At 41.6% G+C, this 20448-nt stretch overlaps 5 protein-coding genes across 5 annotated transcripts; 3 read left to right on the forward strand and 2 right to left on the reverse strand.

Annotated features, from left to right (window-relative positions):
* Nucleotides 1-1654: 1654 nt before the first annotated feature.
* Nucleotides 1655-3346, reverse strand: BDB00DRAFT_866953 (major facilitator superfamily domain-containing protein; the record flags this gene model as incomplete). Its single annotated transcript, XM_053126288.1, has 3 exons — nt 1655-2777; nt 2857-3128; nt 3245-3346. The coding sequence occupies 3 exons, from the start codon at nt 3344-3346 to the stop codon at nt 1655-1657; spliced, it is 1497 nt and encodes a 498-aa protein (XP_052985149.1).
* Nucleotides 3347-12116: 8770 nt separating this feature from the next.
* On the forward strand, nt 12117-14376 carry BDB00DRAFT_797138 (uncharacterized protein). The gene is made up of 2 exons (XM_053121523.1): nt 12117-13215; nt 13287-14376. The coding sequence occupies exons 1-2, from the start codon at nt 12205-12207 to the stop codon at nt 14016-14018; spliced, it is 1743 nt and encodes a 580-aa protein (XP_052985150.1). The 5' UTR covers nt 12117-12204; the 3' UTR covers nt 14019-14376.
* On the forward strand, nt 14256-16110 carry BDB00DRAFT_797141 (Alpha/Beta hydrolase protein). The gene is made up of 4 exons (XM_053121524.1): nt 14256-14717; nt 14813-14937; nt 15168-15643; nt 15797-16110. The coding sequence occupies exons 1-4, from the start codon at nt 14517-14519 to the stop codon at nt 15859-15861; spliced, it is 867 nt and encodes a 288-aa protein (XP_052985151.1). The 5' UTR covers nt 14256-14516; the 3' UTR covers nt 15862-16110.
* A 363-nt stretch (nt 16111-16473) lies between these two features.
* On the reverse strand, nt 16474-18332 carry BDB00DRAFT_967925 (uncharacterized protein). The gene is made up of 4 exons (XM_053129819.1): nt 18155-18332; nt 17701-18060; nt 17404-17643; nt 16474-17326 (listed from the first exon to the last, which is right to left on the reverse strand). The coding sequence occupies exons 1-4, from the start codon at nt 18270-18272 to the stop codon at nt 16920-16922; spliced, it is 1125 nt and encodes a 374-aa protein (XP_052985152.1). The 5' UTR covers nt 18273-18332; the 3' UTR covers nt 16474-16919.
* Nucleotides 18333-19708: 1376 nt separating this feature from the next.
* On the forward strand, nt 19709-20341 carry BDB00DRAFT_324972 (uncharacterized protein). Its single transcript, XM_053116944.1, has 2 exons — nt 19709-20102; nt 20171-20341. Exons 1-2 carry the CDS (start codon nt 19862-19864, stop codon nt 20221-20223), a joined length of 294 nt encoding a protein of 97 aa, XP_052985153.1. The 5' UTR covers nt 19709-19861; the 3' UTR covers nt 20224-20341.
* Nucleotides 20342-20448: the final 107 nt, after the last annotated feature.

A 20448-nucleotide genomic window follows, 5' to 3' on the forward strand; every position in this document is an offset into this window, starting at 1 on the left:
TGTTGGGGATGACGCGTCAAAGGTGTGCAGTGTGTACAGCAGCGTGACGGGAAAGGGCTCCTGACCATGACGTGTGCAGTATGGCAGTCTCTCAAAAAAAGTTTCTTTCTCTCCTCCCCTTTCTTCTCTTATTCTTTTTTTCAGAATTGGTCATCCCCTTCTTGCTTTTCCTCTCTCTAACTCAAGGCTCTCTTCCTCCAAGCCAAGGATGTCATAATAGTAAGTATCGCTGTGCTTGTGTTTGCCTTTGCGTGTTTGAAGAACCAGGAAGATGTCTGCCGTGACATGTCAAAAAGTGTATGCAGCTGCTCATAGATGTTTTCTTTTTTCTAATAGAGGATGGCTCTGCGGTGATCTGTTTGGACTTGGATTGGCTTAGACCCCATCTCTCTCTGTCTATAACTTTGCTGTAAAAGACAAAACAAATGTAAGTCAGCTTGGGATGGAGGAGGATGGTAATGCCGTGTAAAAAGTAAAGATAGCACAGTGGGTGCAGCCCTCTAATGATCTTTTCTTTTTCCAGCTAGAAGAAGTGTTTCTGTCTTGGCTGTGATTCTCTGCTCTGCTCTGGCCGTGTGCTCGGCTCTCCTGTGTCTCATCGTAGAAGTATGGGTAAGCATAGCACGATAGAATCTTGTATGTGTGTGGTTTAACAGTTTCCCATTAACTGTTCATCTCTTTTGTTTCTCGGAATGGCGATAGTGCACAGACATTTCCATGCTAGTCAAGATTGATGCTCCACTGTCATCCCGCTCCTAGAAGCCGACCTGTCAAGTAGTCCATCGGCAGTGGTCAAGATCTATCCATCCATCTGGACGGTGGCGTGTGCTTTTTGCTTTGACTTGGACCTGAGGAAGTCCTTAAAAGCCTCATATTCTTCTTTGCGTTCTTTGTATAATTTATCCCCCCCTCCCCTTCCCCTTGCTCTGACCCAGGAAGTCGTTAAAAGCGTCTATTGCGTTCTTTATATAGTTTATCCTTCTCCCCTCCCCTCCCCCTTTGCTTTTCTCTCGCAGTTCCTAGTAGCCTCTGTCTCGACCCATCTTCGGATGTTGCATCGTTTCACGCGAACGGCTGTTTTTTACTCAGGCAGCCTCCGGGCGTAAGTCCTGCTTCATTTTAAAATTCCCCGTGCCCACGGGTCAAAAGTGCGGCCGAGGTCCCCCATGAATTTGGGGAATGCTTTGCGTAAGTATTTTTCTGTCTGTGAATTTACATGGATGAGAGTTTCCTTTTTTGGATTTTTCAGCTAACTTTTAAAGATTTTAATAATAAAGAAGATGATAACGCGCAAGAAACAAGCACTTTAATTACAACGTGCAAGAAAAAGATAGTATATCTCGATTTAGACGCACAAGAGATTATCAATAATTCGTTTTCTATATAATATAATGAAGCCATGTGCACATAATATATTCTTTGTAGTATGTAAAGTTTATGAAGCAAAGATATATTGAAGACTTTGAAGATACATGATAGTAAGATGAAGCAAAGAAATATTAAAAGTACATCACAAAAGACGATAGAAAAGAAAAGGACGCATGAGTCATACAAGGTTTGTCTTTGGTGAGAAAAACTCGGGGTATACATACACAGAATAGGCTTTCTAGGGTAACATAGGTATTGCAAGTATTGATAGGAAAAAGGCAGTAACTTAGGCGTATCGGCCACCAAATAAATGCAAGAGACCTTTTCCTTGGACGCGAAGCATTAAATTTCCAATGACACCTGCACCGAGAGCAATGCAACCCAAGCACAAGAAAGCCTTATGAAAGTGAGGTTGAAACTGACGGAACATGAGATTGAAGACGATACCGCCAATGTTGCCGCCTGCACCAACCATACCCATGACCTTGCCGTTATTGAGAGGGTCTACGAATGGAACGATACCAAATGTTGAACCGCAGACAGCCTGAACGAAAAAGGAGAAGAAGATCATCAAAACGATCGCTGTTGGCATGTTTGTGTCTAATCCAAAGCTGAATCCGATAAGGAAGATGCCTTCGAGAGTCATCAGTACGAAATGGGCTAGGATCCGACCGGGGAGATGGAATCGGTGTGCGAAGTAATCGGAAAGAAGACCACCGCATACGCGCGAGAACAAGTTCATCAGACCAAAGACTGAGCCAATGTAAGCCGCTGTGGAAGGTGCCAAGTTATAATGTTCACGGAAGACATCGCCAATAACGTTATCAATGGCAAGTTCGGCACCCAATGAGCAAGCATAGTGGACTATCATAATAAGGACAGGCGGTTTGCAAAAGACTTTACCAAAAGTAAGCATAGTCTCGCCAAACGATTGGTTGCGCTTGACATCCACAATTGACTCGTCGTCGTTGGTTTTATCGCCCCTGATGTTGTTGACTTCCTCGGCTGTTCCAACAATGGCAACACCTATCTCCATTTTCTGATCCGGCGATTCGATCGATGTGATACTGCTGCTGCTGCTGTCGCAATATTGCCCCTCTGCTTCTTGACGGCGCAGTACGAGCCAATCACCATGGGGAGTATCGGTAGCAAAGAAATAGTTTATAATGGCAACCACGATACAAATACCAGCAGGAACAACAAAGGTCACGCGCCAGGCAATTGCGTTGCTTGTGTGTGCTGCAATGCCATCGTAAATGGCGGGCATTACAAGATATGTGATGCCTGCACCCATATTACCCCAACCGGCTGACAAGGAATTGGCTGTGCCGACGATAGATGGCGCAAACATTTGCGTGGTCCAAAATTGACATGGGACAAATGCACCTCCGAGAATACCTATAATTGCTCTATAGTACAAATCATAAATTTTCGCGTGAGCTTTTATTCTTGCAATGGGTCACAAAACTTTTTTAGAGAATAGCTTACCGAATGACAATAAGACCGGTACCACTGCTAATAAGGCCAGTCATGCCGCATGGAATTGCACCACAAACAAGAACAACGCACATCATTCGTCGCGGACCAAAGCGTTCACAAAGTGGACCGATAACCAGACGAGCTACGATTGTGATGGCAACAGATACCATGTTTGCATCATAGACTTGCACTTGGGGAATGTTCAGATCCTGGGCGATGTGATAGCCGATAGGAGGAATAGCGTACCACGACATGAACGCGACCAAGAACGAAAACCAAGCCTGTAACAACGACAGAGCACCGTAAACAATCTAGGTCAAATCTTTACATTTTTCTCCAAAGAGATGCCGTTTACATCTCATCTATACACATATTGATGCAGTGATGAGATACTTACAAAGTGCAAGGCTCTCATATGTGGAAACTGGAAGCTGTGTAGCCGAAAATTGGTGGCTTTACCATGCTGGTCGACTATAAGTTCTTTAGCAAAGAATTTCATTTCTGAATAATTCGAGAGGTCTGTGGTATAGTAGCGGACAAGGCAGATAGGGCAAGGCGAAACAAGATCAGAGTATTTGTGTGCTGGTATACAGTGGTTATAATCCAGCGTGCAGTGTGAAGGATTAAGTAAAAGATTATGTGGTCGTGTAAGCGTCGATGCAGTTCAACAGCAAAATAAAAGGCGATTATTTATATAAGGTTTTTTATGAAAAAAAAATGATATGCTCCAGCTAGAGTCGATAAGATAATGAGCAATATCACTACCGATAATCCGAGCAAAGTGAAATACGTAAACATAGCCAAGCGATTTCTGTCGGTCTTATCACATCGTGGAAAGTCACCTTTAGAAATCGGTAAGTTCCGTTAATAGCCCATTTAGGGATAAGAGGGGGTGAAGACAATGAGAAACACTTTGTTCTTTTGTTTGTTTGTTAGATAATGGCTATCTCTCAAAAAAAAAGCTATAGGTATAATATCCCCAAAGGACCGCTTTTGATAATGATAAGACAATCGCTGTCATCAGCAAGTCTCTTTTTCATTCCAATATGGCGGTTTAAAATGCCCAACCTCTTATGAGCAAGTGTTCAATGGACTACTATGTAAACATACTATGTTGGCCTTTAACCCCTTCTGACAGCTTTTTATCCGTGTTAAGCCTATACGTCTTGTTGTTCCTTAATATGTACACTAAAAATCCTTTAAAGAAATTGAGCCAGATTGTATTCTTTTTAGGAGGGGTAAGAAGCGGAAAGTTTGAAAACCTAAAAATGGAGATAATATACAATACACTGCTGATAACGAGTATTATCTATTATGATATGAAGAGTAGGGGGTGGGAGAGAAGCTGCAGCAGCAGCAGTAGTAGTAATCAAGCTCAAACTAACCGATCATCGCATGGCTCCTCAAAAAATCTCACCAATAGTGGTCTGCCTTTTTCTTCTGATAACGGAATCCAAGACCCAAATACTGCTGCTGCCGCCCATCCCCCATTACAGTAATCTTTTCCATAGATAGAACAGCTGAATGATAAACATACACTACTGATAAAGTATCAGCACAAGTACTTGGTGCCTAATTTACCAGTAGTAGTTTCTCTACATACTACTGTACCTCGGTGTGCGTGTTTCAGTTGTCATATGCCTATCCAATGCAAACGCATAAACTGCCTTTATCATCAACTCCCCTCCTCCGCTTAAGTGCTCTTTTGAAGATGCGCAGTTTCATATACTAATTCTTTAGTGTACGTATGAGGTCTAAGGTTAAAAAAGGACATTAAGAAGCAGTAGTACCCTTTTCATTGCTAGATACTGAATGCTTACTCCTACATAACAAAGAGAGTATATACTTTGCGTTTTACTTGTACGCGTGTGTGTGTGTTTTGAAAAGATAAAGATAACAAGGCTAGCAAAGGAGAGCGTTTTTCTTGTCAGTGAGAGATTTTTAGTGGATGATTTTAGATGTGACAATCTCGCTTTCCTCCTTGATTTTTTCGTGCCTTTGTGCAAAAGCAACCTTTTTTCTCCGATCCGACAAGTTTCATAATCTAATCCCATATCTCTGGGCTCTCTTATTATGCAAGGTGATAAGTTAGAAAAACAAAGCATAAAGTACGCACTTATCAATAATACTACCATATACCGAAAGTAGTTTTCCTAAAGCATTGCTCAGCATGGAAAGAACTGAGCAAAAGGTGGTTAGTGGTGCTTTTTAGATTTGTTTGTTACCATCTTTGTCTTATTGATCTGCACAATTCACATTTTATTAGCATACACAGATACGTAGATAAGATAAAAGACCTAGTTTTGTGCTACTTTGACCAATCATCAACATAATCATATTGTCACCCCTCCCGGTTTGCAAGCCTATTGCACTATGTAGCCAAAAGACCGATGATTCGAAACAAAAAAATAGCGTTATGTATTTCAAAATTCTCGTGGGAATACATGGCTAATCACTGCAAAAGGGTATTGTGTTTGTTGTTGTATAACTGGAAAATGTAAAGAACGTGTTGACATTCATCGCGGGATTGCTTTCGTTGTGATGTTGAGAGCAGAGAGATAACAAATATAGATTTGGCATTTTCTGTTCATCTCCGCTATAACCTGCAGGCTTCATCACAGATCTTCCATGTACTTCTCATTCCTTGCAGTCAACTACTAGCACATTTACGTATCTACAACTTAGTAGAAAGGTGTATTTTGCAATACTTATTTATTCATAGATTGAGCATGTTATTTTAAATCTATTGTCATTGAACCACTGCTTCTTCCGCTATATATCTATGATACATTGCGTTTGCGTTTAATAAAAACCACACTTATTGATGCTGCTTATGGTGGTTATGGAAACCTCAACTGTACCACCGCTGCATAATCATTATGTGTGTTAATTGTCGCTCACTAATTTACGTGTACTCTACTCAACGTACGCACAGGAACCTTAAAAGTGGCATTCAGATCATGATGCTTATCTATGCGATACAGTACAAATGGGTGTTTTCAAAAGAGCATATAGTCGAGAGTACTATATGATCATTCGTTTATATATGACCCGATTTAGTACTTGTGTATATGTATACTCGTAAGGATATATTAGCTCTAAATTCTTTGAGGTAGGAAATTCATTAAAACCTTCAAGATGTGTTAAAGTTGATTACATGGGTGCAATGAATTATGCGACGGCAGCGCGTATAACAGAAACATTGGCTGGTAACAACGATACCATATCATACCCAAAACTAATACTGTAAGCCGCGCCTTTTTTTTAACAAAATACAGTGTTAGATCATTTCGACTATTAAGAATTATTGGTCGCGTTCTTAGTGTTTTTAAAGAAACGAGGACAACTGCTAATTTTAATCTGTATACACAAGAATGGGCTCATCACCTTCTAATAAGCTGATTCGCGACTGGTTGAGGCAAGTTCGGGTCAGCTTGCGTGATTCATAACCTCATCGACTTCGATTTTTTTTCTCTCGAAAGAAAGCTTTTACAGCGTATAAAAAGAAATACAGTGATGGCTGCGGCGTCTTTGCGATTCACATTGGTTTATGCATGTTTTATCTATAGTATGTAAGTGATACTTTACATTTTTTTGCTCGGCATGTTTTACATGCTATGCCTACAGTTACATATATATATATATATAATATAGCGTACTCATTTTTCTACGTCGCGTAGCATTGTATTAGCCACCAATGCTACTATTTTTTATACTTATATGAGCACTACGACTACAAGAAAATTTCCTTCCGATGATAACAACATAAAAGGATTGCTCACACGCTTCGAATCTTTGAGGTACGACTTGTATTATTCCTGTTTCTATAAGCCCGGATCCAAATGTGTCACTAACAATTACGCGAAGCAGTTTTTCCTTGCTATCAAAATATCCTGAGGCACGTTTAAACTCGCATCGATTTTTGAGGAGGTCTAGCTGTATATGGAGAGGAAACAGCACCCGGCTCCTAGACAAAGGCGGTCAACGACTACAAAAAGTATAAAGCAAGAAAAATGTGTTCAGCCAGCCTGATGACAAAATAAAAACGAGGCAGACGGTGATTTATTTGTTAACCGCTACACGTATGTCATTTTCCATACTATTATAGTACAATATATAGGCTCTCCCTCCAGAATAAATGATCAGTATGGTCGTTGTTTTCATGCAAATTCATAGATTACGCATGACCAAACTTTATTTTTCATGATGTGCTCCCAACTTTATCCAGGATTAAAGCATGAGTGGCTGTTTTACTTGTGGCTACTCTCTTTGCCCATATAGAAAAACCGACATTGAGTGATCATGTTTCGAGTATACGTTAATGATCCTGTGGGCACGTATGGCAACGAAGAAATCCTGCTGTTGAATTTTATTACTAATTCGCAAACCATGGGTTACTTGTATAAATGAATGTGAATAACTTATAGATGATAGTGTCATCCTTTTATAAAGTGCACCTCATGTTTCATCATCAAAGTAAATATTTGGACGCTGGTTCGAAGAAAGAAGATATAAAACATCCTGTCCGGTGTAGCTGAAAGTTGTAGTGACTGATGTCCAGGACAGCAATTTACGGAGTTATTTTGAAGGGAAGAGAGGATGACCTGACACAGTACGTTAAATTGATTGTTGGAAAGTGTGTACAGACAGAGAAAGTAAAGCCTTTGTTCATTATCTTTTATGTTCTCAAACTACCATTAAATAAATCAACATAAAGAACAGAGAACAAATATAAAATACATATGATAATAATCCATCAACGGCCAATAATTTTAACTCACGAGAGATCATATTGAGAGTAGATACGGCTGAAAAGATCTTTTCAACATCTCTCTGGAATCTAAAAACCGGCAATGTTGCTTGCACATCACCATGCTCTTATAGCTAGCGTAAAATGCGTACACAGCTGTTCCTTCATCAATCTTTATTGATTCAGCAAAATGAAACTTTATGTGCTGATGATCTAAATACAGGTGTCAATGTAAATGCTACGTTTTAATGTAGGGCACATAATGCTGAAAAGCGATTCAGCATCATGTAGATGACCTATCCGTCACACATATAATGACCCCTTCTATTGTTTTTAAGACCCTACCAGTTTGTTGGTTTTTTATTTCTTTTTCGAGATTTCAGTGTCTACAAATGCTCAGCTGATCAATCGGCAATACACCCATGTGAGCAAACACTTAATCTTAATTAGGCAGTAGTATTGAAGGAAAGAAAGTGATGACCTGTCTGAGCCACCCTCCACAAATCACAAACAAAAAACATGGTCGTGGTATTGCTGTTGTTGTTGTTTCGTCACCTGGCTAAAAAAATCACTCTTCCCCGTTTAACCATCGTTTATATCGAGATAAGGATTTCCCCTATTTGTCTCAATTCCCATCATCGCCACCACATAGTACTAGATACTACCAACTAGGACTCAGCATTACAGAAAGCATCCGCTTGTGCTGCCGTAGGTAGAAGTGAGTATATTTTGTACGTATAAATGGAATGAAGTTATATGTAACACTAAGTCAGAAGTCAAATAAATTTATTGCCTTACGTTTTGGTCTGGAATATCTTCCACTGCTGGAGATAGGAAAAGTAGTATCACTGAAAATTATTGCCATCTTACTAGTATTACTACGTTTTTCTGTATAACACAAACTAATGCTGTTTCGACGAGGTCCAGCGTTTCTTTCGTTTCTTCTCTAGAAATTGCGGGTGTATCAGAGCGTGGGTGTTGGAAAATCGCGGAAATAATAAGTACGAAGCGGGGACATCTTACAGAATTGATAAAAAAGCACAGACAGTTACGACCTTTCAGTTAAGCAACAGAAAGAACTGGAGAAACGGCCCGCGTATTTCTTGTCTGGAACATCACGCTTGCTTTCATAACAATTGCTTCTTTTCAGTGTAATATGTTTCAAATTTGGATTGTCGAAGAAAGCGGGTGGAGTGTAATTAGCCTCAAACAAAAATTTCCAGCAATAAAGATGGATTGGGGTTACACGGGGAACTATTGAAGATCTGCTTTGTCCGTCCAACCAAGCTATACGCAAAATGGTAAAGTGCCCACGGTGCTTGTTTTTCTTTCTTTTTGCTCTCCCCATCAAAAAATCAGTAAACAGTTCGGTAGGGACCAAGAAAGAAAAAGCCTTACTTGACATATGTTTCTGTTGATAGTTCAAGGCCGTTTTGTAAGTGTCAATATGTTAAAACAAAAAAAGGTACCACACGGTGTCCACGTTGTTTAAGAATGGAAGAAGAAGATGAAGAGCGGGGCGGTGATTGTATAATATCGTTCAGCTTTTTATTCCCATCTCGTTTTCTAATAAAAAGGGCTAGGAGCCAAATATCAAATCCGTCCCACTAAGAACATTCTACTGCGAATAATTTCATTAGATAATCTTGACATGCGGATGTCCTTGACACAGCCCCGTGTAGATATACAAGAGGTGTATATATATATATATCATCCCTATACATGTTCTGGAGAAAAAGAAAACGACATTACGCTCATCTAAAATTCTTTTTTAGAAACTCGGGACCATCAAGCAAAGGACTAACAGACACCGCCGCATTTATAAAATACCTAGAACGCTTCTTTTTGCTTAATCTGGCAAAAGTACAGTATTACAAAAATTTGCATCTGACGGACCGAATGGACTCTTTCTCTCGTGACACACTTTCTCCCTCTCAGAAATAGACCATGGTCTACTGGGAGGTGTCGACTAAAAAAGAGATAGAGTCGGTGTATAAGAGATTAAGGACAGGAGCCCATAATGATATCATGATTTGCTACAAAAGTGTGACGAAATACCATGACATATGATACACACAAAGAGACGACGCACATGCACGGTATATGGTATAATGTTTCGAGTCAAGGCACTGTATACTTTCAATACGATGATAGCTAAGCAACAGCAGCAGTTACAGTAGCACTAGATCAATCAAACATTATTTGTAAGAAACGTCTCAATTTTCCTTAAAGAATCCGTTTTTCCTTTAGGTGACACTTTGGAGCGTACAGAGCGTCCTTATCCTTGCTTTTGTGTAATTCATCTATTTATGGCAAGTCACTTGAGAAAAATAGAAAAATTGTATATCCAGGCGAGCACAGAATTCTTTTATTCGCCAAATGAGGCAAAATTAGTCTGGTTCAGCCCACGGTCTACTCCCCCCCCAAAACACCTCTCTATTTTGTGATGACGCCTTCTTTATTCATGGCTTGTCACTCCACCCTACTAGCTCACAAGACTGTGTTATGGCTAATAGAGTGTAAAATTTCATTTCAAATCGTATACTGGGACAATGATAATAAGCCTCACATCCGCATTTCCCCTTATATAACCAATTTTTCCTCCTTTTCCATAAATCCTCAAAATTGCGTAACCCCGGGTACCGGATTGCTGCTAATTGACAAAGGGGAAAAGTCTACCATCTGGACCTTCTATATTTGTTGTTTTTTCCTTTCAACATTGTTTCGAAACGGTTAGTTGTTCTTGACGTTCTTCTCTTACCTTTTTATAACTAAAACAGATATGTGCGTGTTTTTTTCTTTCGGCAAAACGGGTTCGTTTTCATGTGTGTATGTGTTTCTAGCGGTTCCCCCCTTGTGATGTAAGATCTTGGCATATATATTTTTTTATGCTAGTAGGAAAGAGAGCCAAGGATATACTATTTTTTTTGACAGTATCTGTTTACGTGTATTTGCATAGATAGAAAACAATAAAGTTGTCTTGGCATCAAATTAAGGTTTCCATAACAACAAATTCAAGTATGTTTGTCGCTATAGTAATTGTATAAGGAATCTTTGCCATGGTGACAGATTGTTATAGATCATGAACTTGTAGGCACAACCAAGAAGTCCAAGAAACAGCCCGCGGATTTAAATGTAAAAAACTCTGGTCCGTGCGGTTTTTCAAAAAATGAAAACGAAAATGCGGCCCCTTCTTGTTTTAGTAAAATCACGTCAACCACGATTTTATATTAGAGAGTATGGAAACCCAGGTTAATACGGAAAATGTAATATGATAAGTGTGTGTGTGTGTACAAATGCTCATACAGAACGGTAAGAAAAAAAAGAAGACGAAGAAGAAAAAAAAAGGGGCTATAATAGCGCACAACTTACTATACCTACAGTGCTAATACTACTGGATAACGATGAGACGACTTAAAACGATATTGTAACACAGCTGAAAAAAAATTCCTTTAAAACTCTAAAAATACCATGGACGATTGTATGGCTCAAGTTGAAGGGAAAATAAAGTCGATTACTCAGAAACGTAGATGACTTTCCTGGTAAAGTACACGCTCCCCCTCTATCCTCTCAGGCCATCTTCTTCCGCCACTTTGTAATTATCTTAAATTGCCGCTTTCGCTCAGCCAAGCGGCGAAGAATAACAACAGCAACTCCATTGCCAATGTTTCAAATTATCAAAAAAAAGAGTCTAGAATAGAAAGCCATCATGTCTTGTGCGCACCATCATTATCTAAATCATAGTAACTGTAAAGAACGCCGATTAAGCACAAAGAAAAGAAGAGCACAATTCGCGTTGTCACTATTTCTTAGCTTTCTGTGCTATTATCTGCGCCTCGTATAAGTACCCTAAATGACAAGATCAGGCATGTGAAAATTGCCTTAAAAAGATGATTTACATCCTAAATTGTAAACACACAACTTGGGTTCGACGATGGAAACGCAAAACCTTCTTGCCCGGTTCATGTAAAGTTGTGCTTCCATATCTCTCTCTCACGTATGCTAGTAAAGTTACCATCTGCTGCTGCTACAGCACCGACATGAATAAAAACGCTGCAATAATTCATATTCCTACATACTTGCTGCAAAGAAGCTCATTAAGGGCCTAGCAGCTTTGACTACATTAGCCGAGATTCAATGGTGGTGATCCAAAAATAATAATGCATAAAAGAAAAAGTGTCAACAGTGCAAAAGGACTACACGTGGATGGGCTGGTTTGTTTATTGATTAAGCGCAAGAAATTATTTGTGGGGGGGGTGGTAGAGAGAGAAGGATTGGGGGGAAGGGGATACACTCACGCACACAACATCACGCACGCAATCCACACTTTACACAAAGCTTACACTTACAGTTTACAGTTCGAGAAGTACGAGAAGGGACGGAAACGGCACTTCAATTTGATTGGGTATGGAATCCTTCCTGTAGTTCTTTTTGGCTGTACTGGTCTGGAAAACTCATTTTCATCATATTTGGTATAAATCTTGCCTTTCTTTTTTTTTTATTCTTTGCCGTCTTTTACCTGGTTTATACGCATCTTTTCCTTTTCTTTATTCTTTTTTGTGTCTTTCTCCCCCTTTGCATCAACCTCTTCCCCCCCCCTAAAACACATGCAGCAACATAGTCAACAGCCAACATTACCGCCAATTTCACATTTGCTGCATCCACCGTCTCCGCCTGCACACCCGCAAAAGAATGGAGGCTTAAATGTAAATCTGACGCCTGCTTCGCCTGTGTCGCCGCGACCTTCACCATCCTTTCCGCCGTATCAACAACAACAACAACAACAACAGCAGCAGCAACCACAAGACAAGTTCTTAAGCCCTGGACCTCCATTGATCGATTGCCGTAAGACCTATTCATCTACGCGACAACACCCGCCTTCGCCCTTGTCACCTTCTCCGCCTTCACCATTGCCGGTACCACAAAGCAACATTGTATCGGCACTACCGCCGCTTCAGGGGAATGATCCACCAAGACCTCTGAGAACATATCAACCACCTCCTCCTCCTGCTCCTACTCCATCACAATCTTTTCAACACGACAAGATTGCACCATGGAGCTCTCATCACCATCAGAATCAACAACAACAGCAGCAGCAGCAACAACAACAACAACAACATCATCATCATCATCATCAATACCGTCATTCACCGCCTCCACCACCGCCACAAACACATTACTATCCTTTATCCACGACAACTACGCCTGTCACAGTACCAGCCCATGCACCACACTCATATCCACGATCACCAATACCATCTCCACACAACTCAACGACCGTAGCCCCTCCTGCTCATATTCCATCACCCACATCGTCCAGTTCCTCACTGCACAACACCAATGCAGCAGCAATAATAACAAGCTTAGCATCACCCCCGCCGCCACCTGAACCTGAACTTTCACATTCAAGAACAGTGTCTTCATCTTCAACGACATCAACCGCTAGCACCAGCAATGCTACAGCAACAAAAACAACCAAGGAAAAACCATCACCGCCACCATCAACGCAAATCTTGTTTACTGCGTCCGGTGAACCCATCCTGAAACGTCGCCGCGGTCGTCCTCCGAACGTGCGTGAGCCTGCTTGGCAGGGCGGGTTCACTTTTCTGCAACCCACTGTAAGTGTTATCACACTATGTGTTAAACATTCTCAATGACGATAGCATACTAATTGCGTTATCAACAATAGGTATGGACAGTGAATTCTAGTAACAATAACAATGGCGATACGTCTTCTTCTTCAGCAGCCGCTGCATCATCAACGACATCCTTGTCCTCGTCAATGACAAATGATGTCATGGATGGGTCCATGGCAGCATTCACAAGCTCAGACATGGATACCGTACTCCAGATGCCGAAAAAGAAACGCGGAAGAAAACCAAAGACTCATATCGCTGGCAATTCGTGCTTTGTGTGGAAAGAATTGTCCGCCACAAGATCGTCAAAGTCAACTGCCAAAGCGACTGTTACAGCCGCGGCTAATCGACGCGCCGCTGCTGCTGCCGCTGCCGCTGCCGCGAATGCCAGCACCAATGCGAGTGCAACTGACGCTGCATCTTCTAACCCCAACAATCGAATTTCCGGAATAACAACACCGGCATCGTCACCTGTGCTATCTTGTTCCTCTTCTATCACTTCCACTACCGCTGCTGCATCTGCTATGACAGTATCAACACCACCACCAGCAACAACCACCCGTGTTGAAGAAAAAGAAGATAGTACGACTACCAATGCTACCACGCCATCCAAAAATAACAATGCATCTTCATCATCATCACCATCGCCAACTACACCATCTTCACCAGCATCAGAATCATCTCCATCACCCCTGTCATCGTCAGAGCAACACAAAGAAAACAATATACCTGAAGAAGAACCACAAGAACAGGAGCAACTTGAACCCATGGATACTTCAGCCTAAAAGAATACCACCTCTCTTTCTCTCTTGTTTGTCATTTTGCATACATTCCCCTACTAACTCGATTTTTGTCTGTCATATATATACACTCAACCCATACATTTAGCAAACTCATATATCTCATTGTAAAACTACTCTCTCTTTCTTGTAACAACCCAAACAAGTACAGATATTTTCGCATCATTACGGTTATATAACAAGGAAAGCCAGATTATTGTATCATTATATGTATATCAATTAATATGTATTTCTATTAATATTACTATGTAAAGCATCGCATTACCATCACCCCTCCAGAAGTCACACACACACACACACACACTTATTATTAAAGCAACATGCATAATCAGATCTGTTTCGGTGTTTCGTGCAATGTGAGCTTATTTTGCTCTGCGCTGGGTTGTGATTGGCTTTGCTGTAAATGCGCAACCCAGTAACCTGGTCGGCTGCTTTGCTTTCAACCGGAAAACCCCGCATCCCGCCATCTTTCAAAAATAGAGTATGTTACGGCAAGCATTTCGACCATTGACAACGATCCGATCGTATACGACCGTCCCTCTATCCTATACCAAATACCCTGCGCCACAGCCTTCACAGAACGCACCGCTCATTGTGTGCCATGGTCTCTTTGGATCCAAACAAAACTGGCGATCCCTCGGTAAAAGCATGAGTGTCCGCCTTTCGCGCGATGTCTATACCCTTGTAAGAGTCACAGATATACAGTAGTACTAGAAACAAATAATCAAGTGCTCATATTCATTGAGTTTCTGTTTCCTCGCTCTCCTTTTTTTTTCCAGGACATGAGAAACCACGGCGAAAGTCCTCATGCTGAAGAACATACTTACGATGCCATGTCACACGATCTCGTTTCGTTTATGGAACATCATAAACTCGAGCAACCCATTCTGCTCGGTCATTCCATGTAAGTATATTCTGGAGCCGAAAAAAAACGTTTAAAGGAGAAGATGGAGGAACGCACGGGTGCTGGTAAAAAAAAATTGGGGGGTTTATTGCTCCCCCGAGGGGGTGTGTGTGGGGGATGCGCAAGAGGAGAGAAGTCTTACAAATTCTTTTTCTTATTTTTGAATGTGATACGGGGAACGACGATGGACGACTTGGCATCTCTTACGATTATTTTATATGTACGTGTAGGGGCGGTAAAGTAGTCATGACAACGGCGTTACAGCACCCTACACTTGTCAAGAAGCTTGTCGTTGTCGACATTGCCCCCTTCTCACTACCCTTATCCAGCGACTTTGGCATGTATATTGACGCCATGCGCAAGATCGATCAGGCCAATGTTAAGAAACAGAGCGAGGCGGATAAGATGTTGCAAGAGTTTGAGCCGGATATGGGCATTCGGATGTTCTTGTTGACCAACCTGAAGAAAAGCGCCAAGCAGGATGGACAGTATCATTTCCGGATCCCATATGATATTCTCGGCAAGGCTTTGGGCAATATGGGCGATTTCAGTAAGATGTCGGATCAGTTAAATTATTCGGGCCCAACACTGTTTATTGCTGGTGGTAAAAGCAGTTATTGTAAACCGCTCGCTCAGTATCCAGACAAGTTAAAGGCCATGTTTCCGGATTATCGATTGGATGTCGTAGAAGGCGCTGGTCATTGGGGTGAGTCGCAAAGAACAGGCGAAATGGGGCTTCTTACTAATTTATTAGTAGGGGTTGGATGAGTGTGTGAGCGGGAGAATTAAGATAAAAAAAAAAGCAGCGGAAAAAAGCAAGAGTTAGAGTTAACATTTGTCTTTGTAATTGGAATACTAGTGCATGCCGAAAAACCAGACGTGTTTATGAAATACGTTACGAACTTTGTAGGCCAAAAGGATTGAACCTTAGATTATTATTATTATTATTAAAGCAATATAATGTATTATTAGATATTTGGGTTTTTTTGCTCGTTCTTGTATTGTGCTGTAGTAGATGCATCATGTACAATGTTTATAGCACTTTGACTGTCAGTTAGAAGATGTAAAATAAAGGAGGATGATGTATGTAGTAAAAGATTCAGGAACAACACAAGCAAAATGATATCAGGAAGTCCTTTACGCGTCAGCAATAATAAGCATCCGCCCCTCCCCCATTTCCTATTCTCCTTGTATTCTTTTTTCTTCTTAGAGAAGCATATAATCCACTCTTCTAAGTTTTCTCATTCTCCCCGATTAACGGGTCACTTGAGTACTATGTTATAGAAAAGATGACATCCCCTTTTCGCTTTTACTCCATCTATCCCATAGATGATGAGTATCCACGTATTCATTTTAGGAGGACAAAGGGAGGAGAGGAAGAGAAAAATGGCGAGCGAAGGGGTAGAGTCATTAAGAGAGAGAGAGAGAGAGAGAGAGAGAGAGGGCCATCTAAGAAATTACAGTAGTCTATTTTTCTGCTCTTTTAAAAATAGGCGTCATCATGATTATGTACGCCTCCTGGACCTTACTTATGCATGTGCGAGTATTTTTCCTGGACCACAGGATTTGTGATCCGATGCTATAAAGTGCAGTATATACTGCTATCGAAACGACAGACCTAGCGCTCCTACAGATACTTCATAAATTAAAAGCAACACCCATGTAACTTTATAAGATTAAATGCATCTACTGTATATGTGTGCTTGTATCAACAGACATTAGCAGCAGCTAATAATAAGGGTTCCTTTTTTTCTGTTTTTGAATTGTAGGAGAACAACGAGAGAAAGAAAAAGAGAGAGAAAATGGCTTTAAGATATATACTATATACTTTATGTATTATGCAGGGTGCACTCAAACATAAACTAGATAACAATTACTACTGCTAACTGGAATGTTCATATTCCTTTACTTTTGTTGAAAGAGGCTGATAGAGAAAGAGGGAGAGAAAGGGAGACAAACAAGCTGAGAACGTTTACTTTTTTTTAATCATGAGAAGAATAGTAAGATGTAGGCGGGTAACGACTAGGAAGAGTGGTATCAGAAGGAGAATGTTGACGGTGAGGATAATCCCGGCTAGGGGAATTTCGATGATGCTGATACGGTGATCGCTGCTGGTGCTGTGGGTTGTGTCGAAGTTGTAAAGAAGAAGAAGAAGAATGGTGACGATGATTATGTGTACCGGGTATAGGACGATTGACTGCATCAATGACAGCTTCAGGATTGACAGGACATGTCTTGTGAGCCAATAACATGGATTTCAGCTCAATGAGTTGTTCGCGCAATGAATTGTTTTGCATTTGCAGCTGCTCGTTGTCGCTAGAGAGGTATTCGACCTTGGCTTGAAGGTTTTGGAGCCACTGTTTCTTGCGTTGTCGACACTTCAATGCCGCTGATAAAAGAACAAGGAACATGTGATATTCAGTATGATAAGTTAAGATAGGAAAAGTGTTTCAAGTTATTACATACCTTGTCTATTTCGTTCTAAGAAGCTTTTACGTTTCTCTTGATCATCCATCATGCTGCTACTAGATTGTGCTCTGCGCTTCACTGCAGGTCGTAGCAGTTGCTGTTGTTGTTCTTCTTCTTCATCGTCATCATTTCCAAGCATGTCGGGCATTGGTTCGGTCAGCGAACGTTTCACAGACGGACTTTGTTGGTACCGTGCACGGTTCACAGCAGCAGTCTCATTGTTACATTTTACAAATCCTATACCATTTCCATATGAGTATTTTTCTTGTTTTACTCTGAATAATATTTTCTTACCTGAGATGGACGAATTAAAAGTAGAAGCAGCAGTAGTATTGGTGGTAGTAGTAGATATCGATGATCGTTTATTCATTGCAGCACCAGCTGGGCCGAGCAACATGGATGGAGACAAGGGCCCAGCCCGTAAAGAATCCCACATGGCCGTGGTACGGATGCCGGGACTTTCGATCGACGAGACTGGCGGCAATACCGGCTTTGAGAAGCTTTGCTCAAAAGGATTGGGCTCTTCTTCGAGCTTTGTTGTACGTGGAAGTGTAGCATAAGTGGGCGGTAAGGACGATGGGGAAGGGTTCCCCGAGGAAGAAGAAGAAGAAGAAGTAGTAGTCGTCGTCGAGGAGCTCGTAAGTGAAGGACATCCTAATACAAAATAGAAAAATTTTTCGACTTTTGGCGTTAACAAAATGGTATACAGTAGCACATGAGAATAGAGAGCTACGAGTTCTGTAATTACGTGTCGAACCTGTTGTCAGGCCATGACCCGATGGCGATGTATGAGTAGCATCAAAGTAACTGCTGCTATTGTTGGAGTGATTACTGCTGTTGGCTGTGTTTGAACTTGCAGCAAGCATTTCTTGAAAGAAGAAGGAAAGAGTGAAAGAAAGAAAGTAGAGAGGAAAGGGAAAGAGAGGAAGGTGGTGGATGTGCCCTTTAGTGCCATGGAAGCTCCGCACAGCATAGCAACATACTTGGTCAGTAAGGGCTGTTATAGTGTGTATGTGTCACCAAAAAACACCTTGTTCCACCCGCACACATCCTGAATCAACAACAGCAGGTCGCGCAACACGCGTGGCATGAACATTAAAGAAGCAGCGACAAAATTTCCGCAAGTGTGGACAACCCCTCACCACCTCCTCCTCCTCCTCCCAACCCCCTCCCTTCTCGAATCTTTTCCAGCAGCTCCTTTAAGAGCTCTTGTTTCTCCTCTTCTCTCTCTCTCTCTCTCTCCTTCACTTTCATTTTTATATTCTCTCATTCCGAATAATACCTTCAACCTACCCTCCCCCGCACCCCCAAATGTATCTTCCGGGCTCGGGCAAAGTATAGAAAAAAAAGAGGAACAGGGAGATTTTTTCAATCATGTTTAATGCCGAAACTTTGGATACGTTCTGCTTCCGTTGGCCAGCGTTCCACTGCTATGTTTTGGTGAGAGTGCTAGATCGCCATCAGAATACCATTGCCTTGCTCCCGCTTCGTTCCCGTCGTGCGTTTCTGTATTTCCAACATGCCCCACTGCCACACCAGCCAACCAACTTTGCTATCCCTGCTGCTAAACGGCGAAAGCCATCTCGAATCCAGGCCATGTTTCATCCGTGGAAGCATACACTCGCCTTGTCTGAGCAATCTTCACTGCATAGTTCTGACAGCAACAGCAACAGCAATAGCAATAGCAATAGCAGTAGTAGTAGTAGTAGTAGAAGCATCAGTAGCAGTTACAGTAAAGCTGAAGATGATGAAGACAGTAGCTACGTCGACGACGATCTAAAGGAGCAAAAGATACAAGAAAAATTGCGACAACGACAGCGGCATGAACAACAACAAGACAACGAAGAAGAAGACGGGGAGGAGGAGGAACCAGAAGTAACGCTGGCTAACGTGTTGGAACATGTGCAAGATCACGATGGCTGGATCCAAGCGCCATGTACAGTCAAACCGAGTGCCAAGGATCCTAATGCCGTCACTTTGGAGACATTAAACAATAAAACGCAGATTGTTTTGGTAGCACGATCCACAGTGGAACGTCGAATGTTTATCAATCTGGTGCTCCTGTCAATGTCGAAATTAAGCTGCCGTCGTCGTCGTGATCCCACTGACGGTCCTACTACTACTGCTGCTGGAACTCATACTATGTAAGTACCCCGCTCGTGCAAACAGAAAGAGAGAGCGAGATGGAGGTGCGTGTGTATGTATTTCTTTGAGGGGGGGTGAAACACAGAAAGAAGACGATTGTGGGCACAAGAAATACAGAAAAACAAGTTTTATTGACACACGGACACACACTACTGCAACCACTAGATCGACGCACGAGTTGGTGCAGAGATTAGAGAAACAGTGTCAACAAGAATCCGCAGACGTGTTACAGTTGGCACGTCAGGTTACACGTGCCAATAAGGAGATTGTGTCGTACACGGATCAGTTGAACAAGTTGGATCGATCGTCGATGCAATTGACGTCCTCAATACAAGAGTTTCAATCGATGGGCGAACAGGCCTATTGCGTGCTCCAGGCTATACAGGAGCAACTCGAGATCGTCCAACAAGACTTTTATGCGTTCAGACATCGCATGCATCGCTTGGATCTGTGGATGACTGCGAATCCGGACGTTGTGGGTGCTGCACGGTTAAGGCTCATGTTGGATCATGTGCATGTTTCGCCTGGTCGTTATTGGCTTTTGTACCTGAGTAAGTTATATTAAATAACTTTTTCCTTTAGCACTGATATCACTCACGTAAACTTTTTCTATCTGTAGTTGCGGTGACCGTTGTTGCAGTGGCCATTGTTGCTTTCTGGGAACAGTTGTAGATAAAGAAAATGTTCAAAATGCAGAGTCTTTTTTTATTTTTGATAATTATGCAGAATGGTGTGCGAGTGCGTGAGTGAGTGTAGTTCAAGAGAAAATGTAGGAATGAAACAAGAGAATAGTTAAACAGCGATAAGAGATAAGAGAGAGTGGGAGAGAGCGAGGAGGTTTGGAAGGGCAGATGACAATAAGATAGTAACAGGGAATGGCGAGAATGATGTATTAGA

The sequence above is a fragment of the Zychaea mexicana genome (genome assembly GCF_025766255.1).
Source record: "Zychaea mexicana strain RSA 1403 chromosome Unknown BDB00scaffold_3, whole genome shotgun sequence".
In the NCBI taxonomy this organism is placed as follows: domain Eukaryota; kingdom Fungi; phylum Mucoromycota; class Mucoromycetes; order Mucorales; family Lichtheimiaceae; genus Zychaea; species Zychaea mexicana.

Bases quoted from the DNA above. Each gene is read 5' to 3' on its own strand.
- BDB00DRAFT_797138 (XM_053121523.1), top strand. From the start codon at position 12,205: ATGCAGCAACATAGTCAACAGCCAACATTACCGCCAATTTCACATTTG. The intron at 13,216-13,286 runs GTAAGTGTTATC...TATCAACAATAG, and splicing joins TCACTTTTCTGCAACCCACT to GTATGGACAGTGAATTCTAG.
- BDB00DRAFT_967925 (XM_053129819.1), bottom strand. From the start codon at position 18,272: ATGCTTGCTGCAAGTTCAAACACAGCCAACAGCAGTAATCACTCCAAC. The intron at 18,061-18,154 runs GTAATTACAGAA...ATTTTGTATTAG, and splicing joins CCTGACAACAGGTTCGACAC to GATGTCCTTCACTTACGAGC. The intron at 17,644-17,700 runs GTAAGAAAATAT...GAAATGGTATAG, and splicing joins TTTTAATTCGTCCATCTCAG to GATTTGTAAAATGTAACAAT.
- BDB00DRAFT_324972 (XM_053116944.1), top strand. From the start codon at position 19,862: ATGCAATTGACGTCCTCAATACAAGAGTTTCAATCGATGGGCGAACAG. The intron at 20,103-20,170 runs GTAAGTTATATT...TTCTATCTGTAG, and splicing joins TTATTGGCTTTTGTACCTGA to TTGCGGTGACCGTTGTTGCA.
- BDB00DRAFT_797141 (XM_053121524.1), top strand. From the start codon at position 14,517: ATGTTACGGCAAGCATTTCGACCATTGACAACGATCCGATCGTATACG. The intron at 14,938-15,167 runs GTAAGTATATTC...ATGTACGTGTAG, and splicing joins ATTCTGCTCGGTCATTCCAT to GGGCGGTAAAGTAGTCATGA. The intron at 15,644-15,796 runs GTGAGTCGCAAA...TTGGAATACTAG, and splicing joins AGAAGGCGCTGGTCATTGGG to TGCATGCCGAAAAACCAGAC.